Source organism: Engraulis encrasicolus, chromosome 3, assembly GCF_034702125.1.
Source record: "Engraulis encrasicolus isolate BLACKSEA-1 chromosome 3, IST_EnEncr_1.0, whole genome shotgun sequence".
Classification (NCBI taxonomy): Eukaryota; Metazoa; Chordata; class Actinopteri; order Clupeiformes; family Engraulidae; genus Engraulis; species Engraulis encrasicolus.
Window position 1 is genome coordinate 23,983,508 of NC_085859.1, and position 23,049 is coordinate 24,006,556.

Consider the following 23,049-nt stretch of genomic DNA (forward strand, 5'->3'; position numbering starts at 1 on the left):
GAGAGAGAGAGTGAGAGTAAGGAGAAGAGAGAGAGAAGCAGACAAAGATGCATACGGACCAGCAGACAGGACGGTTTAAAGTGTAGGAGAGACATGGGGTTTGTACTCTACTTTGATACTCTCCTATCTCTCTACTCCACTCAATTCTACCCTACTGTACTACTCAGGGGTGAATTTCTCGAAACCAAAGTTGCTTACTACATTAGCTACTTGCTTTCAATGCATTTTCCCATTGGCAACTACCGAAGTTGCTAACAGGCTAACAACTTCCCCTTTGAGAAACTCACCCCTGGGGATTGCTGCTCCTATCCCCGACTGCCTGCAACATGTACATAATATTTTTTTTTTTTTTTTTTTTTTTTTTTGGAAACTCCAAGTCCCATTGTCATTGTGACACTATACTCCACAGCACACAAGTGAACACTGCACACTATACGCAACGAAATTGCATTTATGCTTCACCCGTGCAAGGGGGCAGCCTTCAGTGGCGCCCCATGGGGAGCAGTGCGGTGGGACGGTACCATGCTCAGGGTACCTCAGTCATGGAGGAGGATGGGGGAGAGCACTGGTTGATTACTCCCCCCACCAACCTGGCGGGTCGGGAGTCGAACCGGCAACCTCTGGGATGCAAGTCTGACGCCCTAACCGCTCACCCATGACTGCCCATAACCTGTAATCTAATGTGATATAAGTAAGGGTTAATGTTCGGCGAGAAGGTCGCTACCGTGGAATAGCAGCACGACAGAGAGAATCTTTAGACCCCGACGCGGAGCGGAGGGGTCTTGTTCTCTCTGAAGTGCTGCTATTCCACAAAGCGACCGACTCGCCGAAAGTTAACCCGCTTATTATATGGATATACTTAAATGATTCACACATGGCGGGGACATTTCTTTAGGCCTATAGTTTTTAATGTCAAAAGATTGTTGCTGCGCAAAACAAAACAGTGCCGTTGTGGAACACCGCTAGGCAACAGCTAGGTAGCCAGGACAACAGGTGTTGTCTATCACAGCAGCTGATTAGAGTCTTGTTGAAAAGTCGCTTTAGCAGTGAAAAGTCTTGTTGCCATTGACAGCGGTCTGTTATAGACCAACCCGTCCGTCATCCGTTGGGGAGCCCCGTTGAAATGAATGGAGCATTCGGCCGATGACGTCACACCATATAATAACATAATGTAATGTGTAATGTATTGTACTTATGCAGGTGAGATGCCCCTGCACCAACAAGCCTGACTTTATTACTGTAATCCATTACTACTCTACTCTGCCACTCTACTCCGCTCTACTCTAGTCCTCAGCTCTTTTCTACTCTGCTCTGGTACTCTACTCCACCACTCCAGTCTATATTCTTCTCCCATACTCTGCTCTACTCTACTTTGCTACTTGATTCTACTCCAATGTGCTCTTCTCTACTGCTCAGGTGAGCTGCCCCTGTCCCTGCTGGCCTGCACCAAACAGCCTGTTTTTAATCCACTCTACTACTCAACTCTGTTGCTCAACTCTACTCAGCTGTACTTTACTCTACTCTACCCTACTTTACTCTACTCTACTCTATTTCACTCTACTCTACTCTACTCTACTCTACTCTACTCACTCGTACTCTACTCTGCTCTACTCTACTCTACTCTACTCTACTCTACTCTACTCCATTCTACTCTACTCTTCTCTTCTCTTCTCTACTCAGTCTAATGTACTCTTAATTCTTTACTCTTATTCTTTACTCTTAACTACTTTGCTACTTGATTCTACTCCAATGTGCTCTTCTCTACTACTCTGGTGAGCTGCCCCTGTCCCTACTGGCCTGCACCAAACACCCTGACTTCCATTATACTACTATACTCTGCTTAGCTGTACTCTACTCTACTCCACTCTACTCCACTCCACTCCACTCCACTCTATTCTACTCTACTCTACTCTACTCTACTCTACTCTACTCTACTCTACTCTACTCTACTCTACTCCACTCCACTCTACTCTACTCTACTCTACTCTACTCTACTCTACTCTACTCTACTCTACTCTACTCTACTCAGTCTAATATACTCTTCATTCTTAACTTGTACTCAGGTGAGCTGTCTCTGGTGGCCCGCACCAACCAGCCCGACATTACTCTACACTCTACTCTGCTGCTCTTCTGTACTCAGCTCCATTCTATACTTAACTCTGCTGTACTCTGCTCTACTCTAATATACAGTACTCTTCTCTGTTAAGGTGAGCTTCCATTGTCCCTGACAGCCTGCACCAACCAGCCCGACGTGGTGCACTACCTGACAGAGAACCCGCACAAGAAGGCGGCCTAGAGGGAGAGTTGATTGTAATATACTGTCTGTAATATACCACTCTAATATACAGTACTCTTCTCCACTGGTCAGGTGAGCTGCCCTTGTCCCTGGCAGCCTGCACCAACCTGTCCGACATTACTGTATACTGCACTCTACTACTCTACTGTACTCAGCTCCATTCTATACGTTACTCTACTACTCTACTGTACTCAGCTCCATTCTATACGTTACTCTACTACTCTACTGTACTCAGCTCCATTCTATACGTTACTCTACTACGCTACTGTACTCAGCTCCATTCCATATGTTATTCTACTACTCTACTCTGATATACAGTACTCTTCTCCTCTGCTCAGGTGAGCTGCCACTGTCCCTGGCAGCCTGCACCAACCAGCCGGACATGGTGCACTACCTGACGGAGAACTCGCACAAGAAGACAGTTGAGAAGGAGAGTTGATGCTAATATACTGTATGTAATATATCACTCTAATATATACAGTACTCTTCTCCACTGCTCAGGTGAGCTGCCTCTGTCCCTGGCGGCCTGCACCAACCAGCCGGACATGGTGCACTACCTGACGGAGAACTCGCACAAGAAGGCGGACCTGCGGCGGCAGGACTCGCGCGGCAACACGGTGCTGCATGCGCTGGTGCACATCGCCGACAACACCCGCGACAACACCCGCTTCCTCACCAAGATGTACGACCTGCTGCTCATCAAGAGCGCAAAGCTCTACCCCGACGCCAACCTGGAGATGATCGCCAACAACGACGGCATGTCGCCGCTCATGATGGCCGCCAAGCTGGGCAAGATCGGGGTGAGCGGGTGGTATTTTTCTACTACAATGTTTCATCCCAACTTGTCCATTTCTGACTTCCTTTTTAAAAAGAAGATATTTTTGGGGATTTTTTTTGGGGACCTTCATTTCTGATAGGATAGTGAAGAGTGACAGGAAGTGTGTGTATAGAGCAGGGATGTCAAACTCAGGCCCGGGGGCCAAATTTGGCCCGCGGAGTCATTTCATTCGGCCCGCCATATCATTTCAAATGAGTATTACAGGTGGCCCACATACATTATTAATGTATAGCGTAACACAACTTGAACATGAAATTTGCTGTATCACAGGATGTGCAGACACATTTGAACAGACAAATATGATTGGAAAGAGTATATGTGAAATTTAACTATGAGTATGAAGTGCATGCATGCACAATTTTAGTAATTTTTAAAAAATAACTGTTGAGTTCGGCCCGCGTCTTTGTTCCAGATATTGATTTTGGCCATTAGTCAATTTGACTTTGACACCCCTGGTATAGAGAGAGATGGAGTAGGGTTGGGAAAGGACCAACAGAGGCTCGGCCAGTAAAGGGTTAAACTCAATGCTATCTGAATGCTGGTGTCCCAGCACATGTTTACTGTGGAATGCTCTCTCCAAATGCATGTGTTCAAGCACTTATTAGTGTATTAGTATATAGTGTACCGGCATATTATTTGTGTGTGTGTTACGTGATGACAAATGTCTTTAAATGGAATGCTCTCTCCCAATGCAGGTGTTCCAGCACATCATCCGTAGGGAGATCAAGGACGAGGAGGCGCGTCACCTGTCCAGGAAGTTTAAGGACTGGGCCTACGGACCTGTGTACTCCTCCCTCTACGACCTCTCCTCCCTGGACACGTGCGGAGAGGAGGTCTCGGTGCTCGAGATCCTGGTCTACAACAGCCGCATAGAGGTGTGTAGTGGTTGGTGTGTGTAGCGTGTGTGGTGTGTGTGGTGTGTGTGGTGTGTGTAGCGTGTGTGGTGTGTGTGGTGTGTGTGGTGTGTGTCTGTGTTTGTGTGCATCTGTGTGACAGGGTGATGTGGTGTGTGTGTGTGTGTGTGTGTGTGTGTGTGTGTGTGTGTGTGTGTGTGTGTGTGTGTGCTTGAGAGAGAGCTAGAGGAGAGAGAGAGAGAGGGGAGAGAGAGAGAGAGAGAGAGAGAGCGAGAGTGAGAGAGAGATGCCAAAGAGCAAGAGAGAGAGAGAGAGAGAGAGAGAGAGAGAGAGAGAGAGAGAGAGAGAGAGAGAGAGAGAGAGAGAGAGATGAAGATCCTTGTATGACAGCTGAGCAGCTGCATAGAGTTGTGTGTTCCCTTCTGGTCTGGAGCAGCATTTAAGGTCGACATTTAAGACAGGCTTACAGTCATTGGAGATGAAAGCTGTGTATAATTACATTGACTGTAAATCCCCACGTGGCAGTGTGGGGGCGCCGTTGCACATGTTATTTTACACACAGATTGACAGCTCCCTCCCAGGCAGTGAGCGCATGAGAGGATGCGATTATGTGACACACAGAGAGAAAGAGAGGGAGAGAGAGAGAGGGAGAGGTAGAGAGGGAGGGATAGAGAGAGTCAGCCAGACAGACAGACAGACAGATGGGGAGAGAAAGAGAGACAGACAGACAGACAGACAGACAGACAGACAGACAGATGGGGAGAGAGAGATAGAGAGACAGAGAGAGAGAGATAGAGAGGGAGAGAGACACAGAAAGAGAGAATATGCAAAAAGGAAGGACAGACAGAGGCAGACAGAAACTGCCACTCTCACCTTTTCATGCTGCCTGTCACGCTCTGCCATTCCGGATTTTCATATTTTTCGAGATAGCTTCTCCTCTCCTCCTGTCTCTCCCCGCATACCCATCCCATCTCATCCCATCCTCCTGCCACCATTTATTAAATGCGGCGGTGGCGGTGGCGGTGGCGGTGGCGGTGGCTGTTTGCTCGCGGCTACAGGGGCTTCAATGGCTCTCAGGGACGTGGAGAGCCGGTCACAGAAGGACAAGATTAAACAAATGGATGTAAAAGAATAATTCCTGCCGTAGGCTATTATGCCAGAGTTGATTTTTTTTTTTTTTTAAGAGGCGCAGAGTAGACGCTGGCTGGAATAATATAATAGAGACACTACACTACTGTAGCTGCTGCTGGGAGAATAGCTGTTAAAGCTGAGCAAAGAAAAAAAAACCTTGCTAAACTGATGAGTTCTTTTTTGGAGGGCCCTTTAAAAGCTCATGCATAAAGAATGGCACCGCACACACATGCATGGACGCACCCCCCCACACACACACACACACGTGCGCGCGCGTGCGCACACACACATGCACAGACGTACACGGACACACACACACACATACACACCACCTCCTCCAATCCTCCCCCCCCCCCCCCCCCCCCCCCCCCCCCCCCCCCCCCCCCCCCCCCCCCCCCCCCCCCCCCCCCCCCCTTTGCCCACACACACGCACATAACACACAAGTTTCCTGGTAATGCAACCTCAAAGAAAAAGGCCTTTCAGTCCACACAAAGAGACAAAACCGAGAGAAGGCAGGTTGAAATGAATGCCCCGAGGTCAGGAATGAAGCTCAAGAGTAAAGAATAAAGTGTATTGAGTTCAAAGGGTTTGTCCTCATTACATTACATAGACGGCGGTAGTGAAGTAACAGTGTAGAGTAGAATGGATAGCTCATGTGACTTTCAAAGGAGTTCTTATAGCCCAACTCATAGTGACATGACATTGACGTGCCATCAGTCAGAAGGGTGAAAATGAAGGCACATATAGTACAGAACAAATAGACAAACACACACACACACACACACACACACACACACACACACACACACACACAGACACACACACACACACACACACACGCAGACACAGACACATGCAAACACAGTCTGTTTCTCTCTGTCTCTGTCTCTGTCTCTCTCTTCTCTCTCTCTTCTCTCTCTCTCTCCGAAATGACCGACTTAAGTCAGAAGTAAAATACACGTAGGCGCTGTTGCGTGCTTCTATTCACTTACACACCCTTAAGTGCAGGGGAGAAAGCCTTTCTAATGGGAGCATAGTTTGGAGCACCTCATATACAGTACATGGGTTTTCTTTTTTTGTTTCTCCTTGGCTGCGCAACCCTGGCTGCGCAACCCTGGCTGTGCAAAACTCAAACTCTGATTGTTGGAAACAACTGTCAGCGGTCAAAAAATTAGCTCACGTGGTTAGCTGCCTGCCAGTATATTACCCCTCCTCACAACACCATGTTTATAAACCAAAAAAAAAAAAAAGTGTTCTCCCAATGTCATCTCTGATGGGCTGGTATTGTCCTCTAATGTCCCTCAGCAGAACCGCCATGAGATGTTGGCCGTGGAGCCCATCAACGAGCTGCTGAGGGCCAAGTGGCAGAAGTTTGGGGCCGCCACCTTCTACATCAGCGTCATCTCCTACCTCTTCACCATGGTGGTCTTCACACTGGTGGCCTACTACAGACCCACGCACCAGGAGACAGGTGTATGTGTGTTGCCCTCATGCATATCTTCTTCAAGTGTTGTATTCTACTGTATGTATAAGGGGTGTAAATAATAATCGAAATGTATCGATGTTTCGGCCGGCGATTTATTCGAATCACATCGTATCGTGGGGCATTCTTAACTTAAGTATCGAAAATAATCGAATCGCTGGCCCATGTCCAATGCCCTAGCAGCTCCTTCACATAATAGTAGTGGAAAAGCAATTGGAAAGAATCGAATCGCATCATATCGTGGGGAATTCTTAAGTATCGAAAATAATCCAATCCCTGCTTTAAGAAATCGATACCGTATCGCATCGTCATGTAGGCTGTGATTTACACCCCTAGTATGTATGCACTGTATTTAATGGGGGCAGTATACCATGATATAATGGTTGGTGAGATGGTTTCAAGATCAGAGGGTTGCAGGTTCTAATCCCACACTTACCGCTCCCTACACCAGTGTTTCTCAAACTGTTTGTGCCATTCCCCCCTTCAGAGGAAGTGTGTCTGTCAGCGCCCCCCTCGAGCAAAATGGTTACGAAAATACAAATAAATAGGCCTTCGTAAAGTTTATTAGAGCCTAATATAGACGTATATGGCCTATGTTCTCTAAATATTAGTGAATAAATTAATGAATATATTGTGATTGTAAAGTGAATGTGTTGACTTAATGGCAAAGCAGAAAAGTATTAAAAAAGAAAAACCTTCTGACTTCACGCGCCCCCCCTCCAATACCTCCGCGTCCCCCTAGGGGGGCTTCCGCCCCACTTTGAGAAACACTGCCCTACACATTCATCCGTGGCTGAATTGCCATTGAGCAAGGCTTTTTATCTTAAGACACAGAATTTAAACATCCTGTTACCAGAAGGACAACGACAAAGTCATAGTGCATTACATAGTAGTGTAGCACTCTGTTAACTTTTCAATTTCTATTAAAACGTTCCACTGGTGGAATGGCATGCACTATGGGGCTGTGTGTAGTGTTGTTTGATATAATGCAGACAACCATGGCCAAATTGTTAGGAAGATGGTCTTAGGCTGTGATTTGCACCCCTTGTATGTACTGTATGTACTGTATATAATGGGGGCCATGTATACCGATGGTTGGTGAGATGGTTTTAAGATCAGAGGGTTGCAGATTATAATCTCACTCTTACCTCTCCCTACACCTCTATCTATGACCTAACTGCCCTTGAGCAAGGCACCTAACACCCCATATTGCTCCAGGGACTGTAATGTATACCCTGTAAATAATGGTAAGTCGCTTTGGATAAATGCATCAACTAAGTGTAATGTAATAATCTACTATACACGTAGATATGTATAATATACTCTACTGTAGTATAGTAGCCTAGTATAGTGTATTGAAACGAAGCATCAGCTATCTCCGCACCATGGTGGTGTTCACTCCAGTGCCTACTACACAGGCCCATCTACAGTTGGCTACAGTATTTCGAGGGGGTAATTTACCTCACTTAAATCCCCATTGCGTCACTCTAGTACCCTTCACTACAATAACATTCTGTATCTGTTGTGTACGAAATCATTGTTTTCATGAAGTATATCAGCTATAGATAGATGTGATATGTAGGGTTGGGTATCACAGCCATGTTCCTGGATCGATTCAATTTCGGCTTTAAATCGATTAATCATGATTCAATTTGATTCGATTCGATTCATTCTGAATTGATTCAATCCGTTCCCTTCTTGGTGCCAGGATTTCCCCCCAAAAGATGCTGTAGCCTATTTTTATATACAAATTTCAAAGGGCTGTGGCTTGACAGTGTTAACAGATTGCTAATTTTTAATTAGTAGGCCTAGGCCTAATTGACAGATACCTACTTGGTATTTTCCATAGACCTAAATTAAACAAAAAGAACAAATAGAAAAAGAGCCAAAGAAAAAAATCGATCTTGTGCCATGTGAATTGATTATGTACATTTTAAATTAAATCAGAATCGATTCAATCGATTATTTGACCCAGCCCTAGTGATATGGCATGTGGTAGACATGATGCGATAAGGTGGTAATATACTGTGCAATAGATTAGACCAGTGTTTCTCAACTGGGGTGCCGTGGCACAATATGTGATACTGACCTAAATAAATAAATAAATGATGTAAGAATACATTTTTGTCTAAATTAATAAATGAATGCTAAGTCAGTGGAATCTTTCATCTACCATGTATGCAGAGTAAAGTAAATTTGGTAACCCTTTATTTTAGGGATACATCTATTAGCACTAATACATACAATGTTAATGCCTGTGTAAGTAACTTGTAAGGCATGTACTAAGCAAAATAAGACAGTTGTTAATCATGTATTCACAAATGTCTTGTTCATGCCCAATTAGGGATTTATTACTAATATAACCTTAGTAAGGACCAGTAAGCCTATATTTCTATTTATTAGTAAGTAGTACGTGGCAGAATACAATGTGTATAAGCTCCCGACACACTGTGTGAACAAACTCTGAACAGTGTGAAAACAGATGCAGAATAAGGGTCCCTATTCTAAAGTGAAGCATTGCTCAGCCCAGATGGCTCAGGGCCTCCACACTTCCAAAGTCCCCCTCGTTACCTAGGGCCCCCACACCACCCAGGCCCGTACAACCTAGCACCCCCGATCTACAAAGTGTAAGGGTATATCAAATAATTAAGGCTAATCCAGATGAGTCATCTTATTTTCTCTTGTTCATAACAATGTAAAGAAGGTAACAGGAGCCTATATATAGCAAGGATTGAACGTGCACTTGTCAATGGCGGTGGGTTGGTGAGATGTAATTTTTTCATGTACCACTGAGTTTTATTTGTAAAAAACCCCAAAATAAATGCAGAACATTAGAATAATAGTTTTGGAGCAAAACTAAACTATTCTTTTGTGATAATTAAGTTAATTTTTGAGAACATTAGCTTCAAGAAGTGCAGTGCATGATGGGTACGCAATCTAGGCCAACAGACAACCTACCCAGCTCTGAGCCTACGTCCATAGCTCCTCCCCTCACTCATGAAATTTAGTTCCTATCCAAACAATTTGCCATGTACGTAACAACAGAAATATCATCATTGCTGCATTGGCCATGCATTGCATTTCTGACTAAGGGCGTACCCATCATGCACTGCATTTCTTGGAGCTAAGTTTCTCAAACATTAACTTATTTATCACAAAGGAATAGCTTAGTTTCGCCTCCAAACTATTACTCATCGTTATATTCTGCATTTATTGTAGGGTTTTTACAATTAAAACTAATTGCTGTATGAAAAAATGACATCTCACCCACCGTCATTGAGAAGTTTATGTCCAATCCTTGCTATATAATGCTTCCAATTACACCCTCATATATTAGGTAGAAAAAGTAAGATCTATTATCTACTAAGACTAATGCAAAATCAGAAAAGGTCTTACACTTTGCTGGGCGGGGAGGTGTTTGGGGGGAGAGTGGGGATCATAGGTAGTGTGAGGGCCCTAGGTAGTGCGGGGGCCCTAAGCCATCTCGGCTGAGCAATGCATCACTTTAGAATAGGGACCCTTATTCCACATCTGTTTTCACACTGTTCAGGGTTTGTTCACACAGTGTACCAGGAGCTTATACACATTGTATTCTGGCCCTTACTGCTTACTCATAAATAGAAATCTAGGTCTACTAGGTCCTTACTAAGGTTATATTGGTAATAAATCCCTTATTGTGCATGAACAAGACATTTGCGAATAAATGTCTAACAACTGTCTGATTTTGCTTAGTACATGCCTTACAAGTTACTTACTAAGGCATTAATATTGTATGTATTAGTGCTAATAGATGTATCCCTAAAATAAAGTGTTACCAGTAAATTTAGGTCGGCCCAGTGAGCTGCAACTTCAAATATACTGTAGGTCGTGTGACGTCTCCAAATGTGTTACTTTTCTAAGCTTGTGTGGTCTCGGATGCAATGTCATGTTGCGGCTTGTTGGTTTGGGGTGCCTTGAAATTTTTCAGGAATTGAATGGGTGCCTTGCCTACAAAAAGGTTGAGAAACACTGGATTAGAAGATGACTTTTGGATCAGTACAGTTGGAATGATACTTTACTGTGTGTGTGTGTGTACGTGTTACAAATGTGAATTAACGTGTGTGTGTGTGTGTGTGTGTGTGTGTGTGTGTGTGTGTGTGTGTGTGTGTGTGTGTGTGTGTGTGTGTGTGTGTGTGTGTGTGTGTGTGTGTGTGTGTGTGTGTGTGTGTGTGTGTGTGTGTGTGTGTGTGTCCAGCCTCCGTATGCCTATGTGACCAGTGCTGACCATCTGCGCCTGGCTGGTGAGCTCATCACTCTCGGATCTGGAGTTTTCTTCTTTCTCAGCAATGTAGGTAGCACACACACACACACACACACACACACACACACACACACACACACACACACACACACACACACACACACACACACACACACACACACACACACACACACACACACTGGTTTCATCACAGGATGGAGCGCTTAGCCCAAAACGCAAAGCCCTAAAATGCATTACAGCTATTAGAGCTTACATAGGAGAGCTCATTACTCTGTCTGTGTCGTAGAAATGTGCTTATTAGGCCGACTACACATCACATCGCACCTCAGCTTAGCTTGGTTTAGCTTACCGTAGCGCTCAGGGATATTTGCTGCACATCCTACCTACTACACGCTACCATGCTGTGTGTGTGTGTGTGTGTGTGTGTGTGTGTGTGTGTGTGTGTGTGTGTGTGTGTGTGTGTGTGTGTGTGTGTGTGTGTGTGTGTGCGTGTGTGTGTCTGTGTGTCTGTGTCTGTCTGTCTGTCTGTCTGTCTGTCTGTCTGTCTGTCTGTCTGTGTATATACGTGTGTGTTTGTGTGTGTCTGTGTGCCTGAGGTCGTGTGTGTGTGTGTGTGTGTGTGTGTGTGTGTGTGTGTGTGTGTGTGTGTGTGTGTCTGTCTGTCTGTCTGAGTTTGTGTCTCTGTGTGTGTGTGTGTGTGTGTGTGTGTGTGTGTGTGTGTGTGTGTGTGTGTGTGTGTGTGTGTGTGTGTGTGTGTGTGTGAGTGTGTGTGTGTGAGTTTGTGTGTGTGTGTGTGTCTGTCTGAGTGTGTGTGTGTGTGTGTGTGTGTGTGTGTGTGTGTGTGTGTGTGTGTGTGTGTGTGTGTGTGTGTGTGTGTGTGTGTGTGATGTGGTTGGCTGCTAAGTATGCTAAAGATGTCCTCTGGTCTCTCCTCCCTCCCCTGCAGATTAAGGATCTGTTCCTGAAGAAGTGCCCTGGGGTCAACTCCTTATTTATTGATGGCTCCTTTCAGCTGCTCTAGTAAGACCATAACACACATTCACACACACTCTAGATTTCTAATGTCTCTCTTTCCCTCTGTCTGTCTGCCAGTCTGTCTGTCTCACATTTTCTGTCTTTCTTTCTTTCTTTCTTTCTTTCTTTCTTTCTTTCTTTCTTTCTTTCTTTCTTTCTTTCTTTCTTTCTTTCTTTCTAACCCCACTGATGTACTCTTTCTCTCTGTATTAGTGCCTCTCTTGCTCTTTCTTCCTCTCGCTCTCTTCCTCACTGCGGTACTTTCTCTCTTTTCTATTCTCTCGCTCCTTCTCTGCCAGTCCCCCCCCCCTTTTCCCCTCTCCACCCCCCCTGTTCCTGTTCCTGTTTCCTGCTTCTCTCGTTTCCTTCCCCTGTCGTCTTTTCTCCCCCTGGCTGGCGAGCTCCTGCACCCCTTTTAATTGAGCTGTCTAATTAACTCTACAACCTCCTCTCTGGCGTGTTTTGTAGTTTACATCTCCTTCAATGAAAGAGAAAACACACACCATCCCAAACCATCGGAGAGAGAGCAGGGAGGGAGGGATGGANGGAGGGAGGGAGGGAGCGTGCAGAGTGCTGTTTATGCTAATTTGTGTGCTAAACTGACAAGGCCTGGAGTGCCTTGGTGGAACAAAGGGGCACACACACACACACATGCATATGCATGCATGCGCAGGCACGCACACACACACACACACACACACACACACACACACACACACACACACACACACACACACACACACACACACACACACACACACACTCTCTCTCACAAACACATGCAATATACGGTGCCAGAACACAAAGGTGCCAATTCCCGTGTTCAGTGAAAAAAAAAGACGTGTCAGACTTTTTATACAACTGGCTCAGTCATGGTTGTAATGATCTGTTTAGTCGAGTCACCTGTAAAAGAAAGCCTATTAGGGTTTTGTTGTGGCAATATGCACTGAATTGATGCATATGTACAGTATGCTAGATTGTGATTTGCCCAGAAGGGTATGGCTGCTGTTGGCTAGTGTTTGATGTTCTCAGTGTCTGGAAGGTTCTAGGTCAGGGGTCAGGAACCTTTTTGGTGGAGAGAGCCATAAATTAAAAAAAAAAAAAAAAAAAGAAATGTTCGTGAGAGCCATACCATTTAAAAACACGGAACACAATTAAAAGCATGTTTCAATTAAGCCCAACAATTTTAGAGTGTACTGTCAAGTTATTACTTTTATAGACAACTGGTAAAAGTATAGGGTAGCTAACTGTCAACTTAATTATGGCAGGGGTTTGGGGGTCCTCCCCCGAAAATGTTGTATTTCTTAGATGTAATTTCCTGCATTTTAACGCATTTCAATGTCCTGTTTCAGCTCAATACGGAACACATACTTTTATTTATGAATATAGGACAAATCTGTATTTCAAGGGATGGTTGGCAACCCTAGATAAGTAAGAGCCATATACAGTTCCCAAAAGAGCCACATGTGCCATAGATTCCTGACCCCTGTTCTAGGTGTTCTCTGGTTTTATGTACATGCGTCTGTACATGCGTCTGTCCATGATCCAATTTTTGACATTTGAAAGGGCTGAATCGGTTTGAAAGAGGCACATGAACTGATATACATTCGGGGACTACTTTCAAGATACGTACCTTGACACTTTACCACTTTGCCAGCCTTGTATTTGTACAGTGTTCTGTAGCATTACTACTTATCCATGCTTTACAAGGAGCTCTATAATGAAAAAGCCTAACAAATATTGTGACCTGGCTCCCCGAAAGGCTGTCGAAACAAGTCGGGGGCCAAGTTTTGCAATGACCCTGTCTGTGTGTCCTCTTATGTGGGTGTCACACACTGTCGCAAACACACATCTACTAGCGGCACAGAGGGACAGGTGACCATCTCTGCTGGCTGTCTTGTTTTGTGTGTGGTTGCAGCTTCATCTACTCTGTCCTGGTGCTGGTGACGGCTGCTCTGTATCTGTCGGGCATCGAGGACTACGTCTCCACCATGGTGTTTGCCCTGGTGCTGGGCTGGACCAACATGCTCTACTTCACCAGGGGACTCAAGCTGACCGGGACCTACAGCATCATGATACAGAAGGTACAGCCCCCTAGTGCTGCTGTGATACAGATGATAAGGAATAGGTCAAGTTCAAGTTCAAGTTCAAGTTCAAGTTTTCAAAGTAACGTCCCTGTGCACAACCACTGTCCAGGTGCTGGTGATGTGCAGTAAGAGTAATCCAAGTAAATGAAGGATGAATCACAGCACACTGGTATCTTTGCTGGTAGTTTATTTGGTGAACAACATGTTTCGCTATTGCTTCATCAGGTTCACTCTCACCTGGTGAAACTGAGGAAGCAATAGCGAAACGCGTTGTTCACCAAATAAACTACCAGGAAAGATACCAGTGTGCCATGATTCATCCTTCATTTACTTCAAGTTCAAGTTTATTATAGCCAAATCAACATTATAACATACAGTTGCTAGGAATGTCTTGCGGTTTGCTCGCAAATGTAACAACACAAATACACATAGCCAAGACAAAGACAAGAAAACAAGAGGGGCCATAAATAAACAGGGAATTACGCATACAAGTAAACATTGAAAAGTACAATAAGACATGATACAGTACATAGTGCAAGCAAGGTAGGCAAGAGGTAGAATGCCAGGCAGTGGAGTGGCTGTAAAGTGCTAGTGCATGTTCAAGTTCAGGTAGTGGATGGCTTGTGGGTAGGTGCTGTCCCTAAAACGTGTGGTGTTGCATGGGATGCTAATGTATCTTTTCCCTGATGGAAGGTGTGTGAATAGAGGGTGTGCTGGGTGCGTGGGGTCAGAGATGATGTTCTTGGCTTTCCTGGCTATTCTGGTGTTGTAGTGTGAGGCTAAGGTGGGAAGACTGTGACTGATGATTTTAGAGGCCCTCCGTACCACCTTCTCCAGTTGTTGCTTATCCTGGCTGGTGGCACTGCCATACCACCAGACCAGGATGGAGAAGGTGAGGACGCTTTCAATTTTAGCTGGGTAGAAATGTATCATGCTTGGTCATGGAAAGAAATAATAAGCCAGTAGTTTAAATCCCACTATGGATCACACCTCAGCCCTGTAGATGGTGGTAGCGCCACCTACAGGTATGACGTTGTGCATGTGTGTGTGCCTGGTCTGCCCTAACTTAGCGGTAGGGCACATGGCATCAACCAATAAACCACCAATAAACACTATAGAAGAAAAAGAAGAAGAAGAAGGAGAGGAGAAGAGGAAAAAGATGAAGAAAAAGAAGAAGAAGAAGAAGAAGAGGAGAAGAGGAAAAAGAAGAAGAAGAAGGAGAGAGAGGAAGAAGAAGAAAAAATAGTACATAGTTACAAAAGATGTCACCTATTCATAAATGTACAGTATTTACATCTTATCCCGTTATCAAAAGATTTAAAAAAGAATCAAAGATCCAATTTTCTTTCATTTTCTTATCTTATCATATACTTGTACTTCCTGTTCAAACATATATATATATATTGGTTAATGAGGCAAAATGCATTATCTGCCTGATATACGTATGTATTTGGGCTACTGCCTACACCGCTCCACCTTCTTATTGCTTAGCTATTGCTAAACTCTTTGAAGTTCAAGTGCTACAGTATCTGCAACAGACCAGTGGTTGAGTGGGCAAATGCAATCACTGTACAGTGGAAGAGACTGGTTTTCTTCACTGCATCATGATTGTTCCTTGCATAGTCCAGCCAAACATCGTATAGGACAGAAAGACACTTCAGGCTCGTTCTTTTCCGGTATCCAAGTGATGAACGCCCCTTTAGGAGACCTTCGGAGTCTTGAGGTTGAGAGTAATAGGAGAACAATACAGTGAGGTAGAGCTGGTTTTATAACAAGGGTAAATCTACTTTCTTATGGTCCATATCATTTCATCTTTTCATTTCTCCACACAGATTCTCTTCAAAGACCTGTTCAGATTCCTGCTAGTGTATGTGCTCTTCATGATTGGATACGCTTCAGGTAAAGTGAATGCGCGCGCGCACACACACACACACACACACAGACACACACACACACACACACACACACACACACACACACACACACACACACACACACACACACACACACACACACACACACACACACACACACACACACACACACACACTATGATGACGCTGCACGCTCAGTCCTTTTGCGTTCAGTGACATTTGCAGTAATGCAATTTAAATCCGTTCAGTTCAGTGCTCCCATGCTTAGTTCAGTCCAATAAAGTATAGTTTCACTGAAATAGCACATACTATACAGTACGTAGCCCTGTCTGACCTAGGAGTGAGCCAGTATGCACATGTGCACACAACCACACTAAAACACAAACACACAGGCAGACAGACAGACAGTAGTTAGACTTTTTCTATTCTTTTCTTCCCTCTCCACTATCTTGAATTGCGTCATCTGGCTGCATTCCATCATAGCTCCATGCGAAGGTGTTTCTGTTTCCTCACGTAACCATCTGAGTACTGTGAAAGGCAGAGTCATTTCTGAATGAATTAGCCAATCAAATTTGCCCGGTGGGATTTTCCGTAGATAGAGGCAGTCGGTTCATATTAGTGGTCGACCGATACAGTTTTTTAATGGCCAATGCGATACCGATTTTTTTTTTCATCACCCTTGGCCGATACCCGATTTCCGATACCCGATATTTGGGGCCGTTATGGGTTAAAAAAAAGGTTAAAATAAACATTCCTTTAACATTATCAAATTGAGGTAGAACTTGTAATATTTAAACACCCACTCTAACAATCAAGTAATGTCTAACAATCAAGTAATAAAAAAATAAAGTGTCTTGGTGCTTTTAAAAAAAAACAAATGACATAAAATAATAAATATTGCGTATCGGCCAAAACCACACGCGTATCGGCCGATACCGATAAACTTAAAAAATTCAAATATTGGCCCGATATCAGACCGATATATATCGTTATACGTCTATCCTTAGTTCATATGTCCTGCCTACCCAAAATCAGCAGGCAGAGCACTCGGAGGGTCACACGCAGCTTCAAAATGAATGGCAGTGAATGAGAAGCCAGCGCACTGGAGGGTAAACTATGCTTTTTAAGACTTCAAATTGTCTGGGGCACTTTCATTCAAAGTCCACTGCCTGCCTCGTGAATCCAGGGAAACGACTATAAAGTGGCAGAACCATATATATGTCCACATATATATAACGACCACAAGTAGTTGTAGAATCCACAGTCCCCCCACCGACATTCAGTCTGACAGCTTAGGGGGACTGTGGATTCTACAACTGCGTGTGGTCGTTCAGACATATATATGGTTCTGCCACTTTATAGTCGTTTGCCAGGATTCACAAGGCAGGCAGTGGACTTTGAATGACAGTGTTCCCGACGATTAAAAGTAAAAAAAAAAAAAAAAAAAAGTTTGTATCCTCCAGTACGCTGGCTTCTCATTCACTGCCATTCATTTTGAGCAGGGGTGTCAAACTCATTTTGGTCCGGGGGCCGCATACAACCCATGTGGACCTCAAGCGGGCCGCATTAGTAACATCATCGCCAAAAAAAAAAAAAAACGTAAAGCAGAGGATTAGTGTTCAGTACTATCACGTTTTAAGTGTGTTGAATATGTAGAAAGCAATGCAATACTGATAATCTTATGCAAAATTTCCTTGACTTCATTCATTCATTGCCAACCGTCAATTAATTAAATATGGGACAGTTCATTTTGGCAGGGGGTCTGGGTGTTTTCCCCCAGAAAATTTTGTATTTCTTATATGTAATTTCCTGCATTTTCACGCATTCTAACATCCCGTTTCCAGTTTGTGCTTAATAGGAACCAATACAAATCCAATTATATTTATTATTTAATTACAACCAATACCAATACAATACGAATAAGAAGTATTAACATTTTATCTGTATATATGAGGTCTATAATATATGAGCTTTATCAAATGCCTGTTACAGTACAAATTCACTATTTATAATAGAAGTGTGATGTGCACTTTACTACATATATACAGTGTAACAGAGGGACCATTGGGTTAATGTCATGCAGGTCTCGATTTTGCCCAGAGGGCCGTAATTGCGCATTTCGGTTATTTCATTAGAAAAAAAGTAAAAAAAAAAACGTAAAAAAAAAATTGCCCCCCCAGCCAAGCCCTTCCTCTGGGCCTGAGTGCATCAGTACACACACAAACACACACACACACACACACACACACACACACACACACACACACACACACACACACACACGCACACACACACACACACACACACACACACACACACACACACACACACATCATTTACACTAACCAATCTCCAATTCTCTACCTTCGCCAGCCCTGGTCTCGCTCCTGACTGTGTGCCCCACCTCTGGGCCCGAGTGCGAGGGCCCCGAAGGCTGCCCCACGTACCCCAAGTGCCGCGACAACGAGACCTTCAGCAACTTCCTGCTGGACCTGTTCAAGCTGACCATCGGCATCGGGGAGCTGGAGATGATCCAGAGTGCCCAGTACCCCGTGGTCTTCCTCATCCTCCTCGTCACCTACATCATCCTCACCTTCGTCCTGCTCCTCAACATGTTGATCGCCCTCATGGGGGAGACGGTGGGACAGGTGTCCAAGGAGAGTAAGAAGATATGGAAACTACAGGTATAGAAGTTGGATGGATGGATGGATGGATGGATGGATGGTTGGATTGATGGTTAGATGAATGAATGGATGGATGGTTGGATTGATGGTTAGATGAATGAATGGATGGATGGATGGATGGATGGATGGATGGATGGATGGATGGATGGATGGATGGATGGATGGATAGATTGATGGATGGATGGATGGATGGATGGATGGATGGATGGATGGAGGGAAGGATGGATGGATGGATGGATGGATGGATGTGGATGGATTGGATGGATAGTCGGTCAGTGAATTAGTCAACATGCTGTTGATCACATACAATACACATGGCTGCTGGTGTACTGTAAATGATGGATGATGAATGGGTCTGTGGCGATAATTCCTAACGCTAAATTTCCACTGTCATTTTAATGTTTTCATAATCATTTTTCTGTACTATTTGTAGCACAATAGATGCTACAAATATGGTAGTATCTAGGTTTATTTCGGAAATGACCGACACTAGTGATCTTCGTGATGCCATTGTTTTTTGTCTGTTTCTTTTTCCACACTGACCAGTGGGCCACAACCATCCTGGACATCGAGCGCTCCTTCCCTGTGTGCCTGCGCAAGTCTTTCCGTGTGGGAGAGATGGTCACTGTTGGAAAGAACTGGGATGGAACTCCTGACAAGCGTTGGTGTTTCAGGTAGGAAGGACTTCTTAGCAACACATACAGTGCTGTGCTGTAGTGTAGTTCAGCTCAGCTCAGTCCAAAATATCCACTGGTTCACTCCATAGACTCGTCACACTGTGCCGGGGACAAATCAATGCAACTCAACCTAACTATGTGTAGTACTACTAATATTACTGTATAGTGAACATTTTGGACATGGCCCAAAGTGGTCGCTCTACAGTAGCGAAATATGTAGATACATAAATGTCTGTGCGTCCTTCTGCTGTGTTGTATATGTTCAGGGTGGATGAGGTCAGATGGTCCCACTGGAACCAGAACTTGGGGATCATCAATGAGGACCCGGGTCAGAAGGAGCTGAACCAGGAACATGCTATTCAGGGGACCGTCCGAGGCCTGAGGAGAGGTGAGCCTCTAACACTGTTACACTTTGATTGACAGCTTTCTACTCTGAATTAGCCTGACTCTCGCCACACCATAGTTCCGCAAAAAAACGCAAGCTCTTCTAGGTCTGGGAGAGTGTGCATTGGATTTGATATCAGAAGAAATGGCTTCACCTACCATTTGTCCGTCCTTGCCACCAACAAAAAAGCTGTTCTCAGTATGTGGTACAGTCTTCAATTCTGTCGTCTCCTCGATGCAAGCTGCCATTAGTGCATTTAGCTGCCATTAGTAAGACTGCTATTGCAACAGCAGTCTTAACCAGATAACTTCTCAATCCCCTGTAGAACCAAGCAAGAGTGTTTAGCATGTAGAGCCCATGGCAGAGCTGTGCAGAATTACACAGGTCTGGCAACAGCCAGGCTAGCTGTGAATAGCTAATCAAAGTAAAAGTGCTGAGAAGAAATTATATTGTCACTCAAATTCTCTCTCTCTCTCTCTCTCTCTCTCTCTCTCTCTCTCTCTCGCTCTCTCTCTCTTTCTCTCCCCCCCCCAGCCGACCGTTGGTCCACTGTGGTTCCTCGAGTGATGGAGGCCAGTAGGACCCCTCGATCGCGCGACCTGGTGGTGGAGATGGAGCCCCTCACGCCACGAATCCGCCTGGAGAGCAGGGACTACTAGCGGACCCTCAATAGCCCCCCGTGTATACAACACTGTGGGTCACCAGCACAAGACCTTAAGACCCAGGACTACAAGCCCCAGAGCTAGAGTACCTGTTGTTTCTATACCACATGGTAAGGTGTGAAGTACAGTAGAAGCCATAGGAAGCAAATGTTGTTTGCAACATTCCAAGACAATATTCTTATGATGCTGCAGCTTTGCGTTGGGAAGTTTGTAGGCTTCACCTCGTTGGCTTAAAACCGTTAAACGCACACCTCTGTGGATGTTACACCAGCCCTTACATAACAAAGTCGTCAAAATGAGAATTAGAGCCTCAGACTTTGGCCTCCACTTGGCCAAAGATTACATATAGGAAAAGCAGCATACTCATATGCTGGTCACAAAAAAAGATGGTGATATATTTGGGTTTGAAGTGACGTGTCAGGATGAACCTAAAAAAAAATCACAAATCTTCATCCTCAGTATTATCTTCAAACAACAAGACACAGCAGCTGTCACTTAACACAAATTCCCTTTGTCGTGTATTTCACAGAATATCCCTAACTTTTTGCAAACACTGTATTTCATGCTGGATCTTATCTATGGAGTGAAGGTGGGTCACTTTGAGACATGCAGGTGTTGTTAACTTGTGGCTGACACTTCTACACCCCTTGGAGCAGAGTGCCAGTGAGGTGAGATAGGGCTCGCCATGAGTAATCTTGGGTTGTCCTCCATGTTTGTCTACAGTGCATTTGTGAGATGTACAGACATCTACAGACCAGTGCATGTGTGAGAAGTTCGAATGATGTCACCTCTGCTGAGTATTGTTACAAGATTTGTACTACATTTTTGTTCATTGTTACAAAAGCACAAAACTCTATATTATTCAGTGGTTTTTAAACACTAGACACAAGTTGGGGAATGAATATGTACAGTAATATACTATATTTTCTGACCTATACAAGTATTGCTGACAGTATGCTTTTTTTTAGTGTTGCTTTTGTTCATTATAAATGTCCATAGACGACAGCTGTCTATTTATTGGAAGGAGTGGGCTGCTCTGAGTGAAAGTGGGAATGCTTTTTAAAAGGAAGTGCCCATCATCCTCGATTTACCGCCTTTGCAGTCAGCAGTCCTCTAGAATGTAATTTAAATGCAACAGAACCGAAACAGCCCCTCGGAAAATCTACAGCCCAGTTCGCAATGCAGGGGCTTAGCTGCAAATTTTGGGCCCTATGTACAATCAGCTCCAATGGACCCCTCCCCCAGCCATATATCATAAATCGGACTGTGTGAGGGCCCCCCATATACATTGGGCGCTGGTGATTCAGTCACACTTTACCCTCCTGAACGACTCCCCTGTCGGCCGCAATGACTGCTGCCAGTGGTGGTAATGCTGCTTTGAAAGAGTGAGAATGAGCTGATGAAGTGAGTGCCTTTGAAGTTACTTCTATGAACACTGTTGGAATATACTCCTGGACACGTGAAGCCTACTATTTCTTTTTTCCCCTTTTAATCAAGTTCTTCCTGACATAATCACAAGACATTCCATGTTTTAAAAATCACAAACAGAGAGTAACTGGCGTAACAGGTTTTTTTTTTGCAAATGAGTTGGTAGAAGCATGCACTGCTGCTGTTTCATCAACAGCAATAGCAACAGTAGACACAGTTGTAACCACATCCTTGCAAACTCACCGTCTCGAAATGTCTGAGAGAGAGAGAAAGAGAGAGAGCGAGAGAGAGAGAGAGAGAGAGAGAGAGCGCTGGCAGGCAGCGCCCAGGCCCAGAGATAAAGGTGCAGTTGGTGGAGGAACATTGCGCTTGACTGCCTTACTTTCTGAAACCTCCAAAAGGGTTAGCGTGAGTGAGTTAGCTCGGTCGATGCGTGCAGCAGTGTTGTTGTGGTTTCAGGTCTGTAGAGATAGTGGCTGTGTGCTCGTCTGCGACCCACTTGCCATACCGTCTGTCCTCTCAGTGAACTCAGGGATTTCGTCAACTCAAACTGACAGCCTTCCTCAGATCCAAAGCAACTGTCGTGCTGTGAGAATGCTGAATGTAGGGCTTTCTTCCTCTTTATTTTATATTTCATTGGCAAACGAACACTTCTAAGGTGCGTTGGCACCTGTGCATGCAATAATTCCCTCCAAGTATCCATAAAATATATTTATGGCTGTTAATGTAGATTTGGGCCTGTTGTAGACCTAATGAATTAAATAATATATTACATATATGCCTAGTTGAAGTGTTAAGGCGTATGTAACGCCGCATTATGTAATAACGGTGCAATATGTAATAATGTAACAAATTATTACATAATGCGGTGACAATCGCCGCATTGTGTAATAATTTACGCATTTCGTAATAAATTTCTTGAACGCATTTCGTAATAACTTTTTTCTCATCTTGTAATAAATTATTACAAAATGCGAAATTTATTACGGAATGCGGCCGCAACTTTTTTTTTTGATGGAAATGTAATAACATGGTGCATTATGTAATAAACTATATGGATATGTATTTTCTGCACTTGGATTCACTAGGCACAACACACACACATAGTCTCAGTGACATGGTAGTCACTGCCCTCTCTCTCTCTCTCATTCTTCTCAGTTATCAAACTGCTCGAGAGTCGCGAAAGATGCGGTTAAAACCGTTAAGAAATCATTTCACAACGTGTTGCGTGCAACGAGGCCAGCGAATGTCTCGCACTTTCTGCTACATTACACCAATTTACAGCGACATTAAATATGTGGCGAGAGAGAGAGAGAGAGAGAGAGAGAGAGAGAGAGAGAGAGAGAGAGAGAGAGAGAGTGTGTGTGTGTGTGT

The 23,049-nt window shown here is 44.3% G+C and overlaps 1 protein-coding gene across 2 annotated transcripts in view; it reads left to right on the forward strand.

Annotated features, from left to right (window-relative positions):
* The window catches only part of trpv4 (transient receptor potential cation channel, subfamily V, member 4), a 47,491-nt gene extending 25,073 nt beyond the window's left edge, over positions 1–22,418 (forward strand). The window contains exons 7-17 of one of the 2 annotated variants that reach the window (XM_063195044.1): positions 2,798–3,096; positions 3,830–4,009; positions 6,426–6,593; positions 10,838–10,930; positions 11,811–11,884; positions 13,797–13,962; positions 15,798–15,864; positions 18,213–18,523; positions 19,070–19,197; positions 19,467–19,588; positions 20,120–22,418. In XM_063195044.1, the coding sequence (XP_063051114.1) occupies positions 2,798–3,096; positions 3,830–4,009; positions 6,426–6,593; positions 10,838–10,930; positions 11,811–11,884; positions 13,797–13,962; positions 15,798–15,864; positions 18,213–18,523; positions 19,070–19,197; positions 19,467–19,588; positions 20,120–20,244 (1,733 nt within the window). In that variant the 3' untranslated portion in view covers positions 20,245–22,418. The remainder of the gene's footprint in view (positions 1–2,797; positions 3,097–3,829; positions 4,010–6,425; positions 6,594–10,837; positions 10,931–11,810; positions 11,885–13,796; positions 13,963–15,797; positions 15,865–18,212; positions 18,524–19,069; positions 19,198–19,466; positions 19,589–20,119) is intronic. The other variant, XM_063195045.1, reaches the window with a different exon arrangement.
* The last annotated feature ends 631 nt before the right edge of the window (positions 22,419–23,049 follow it).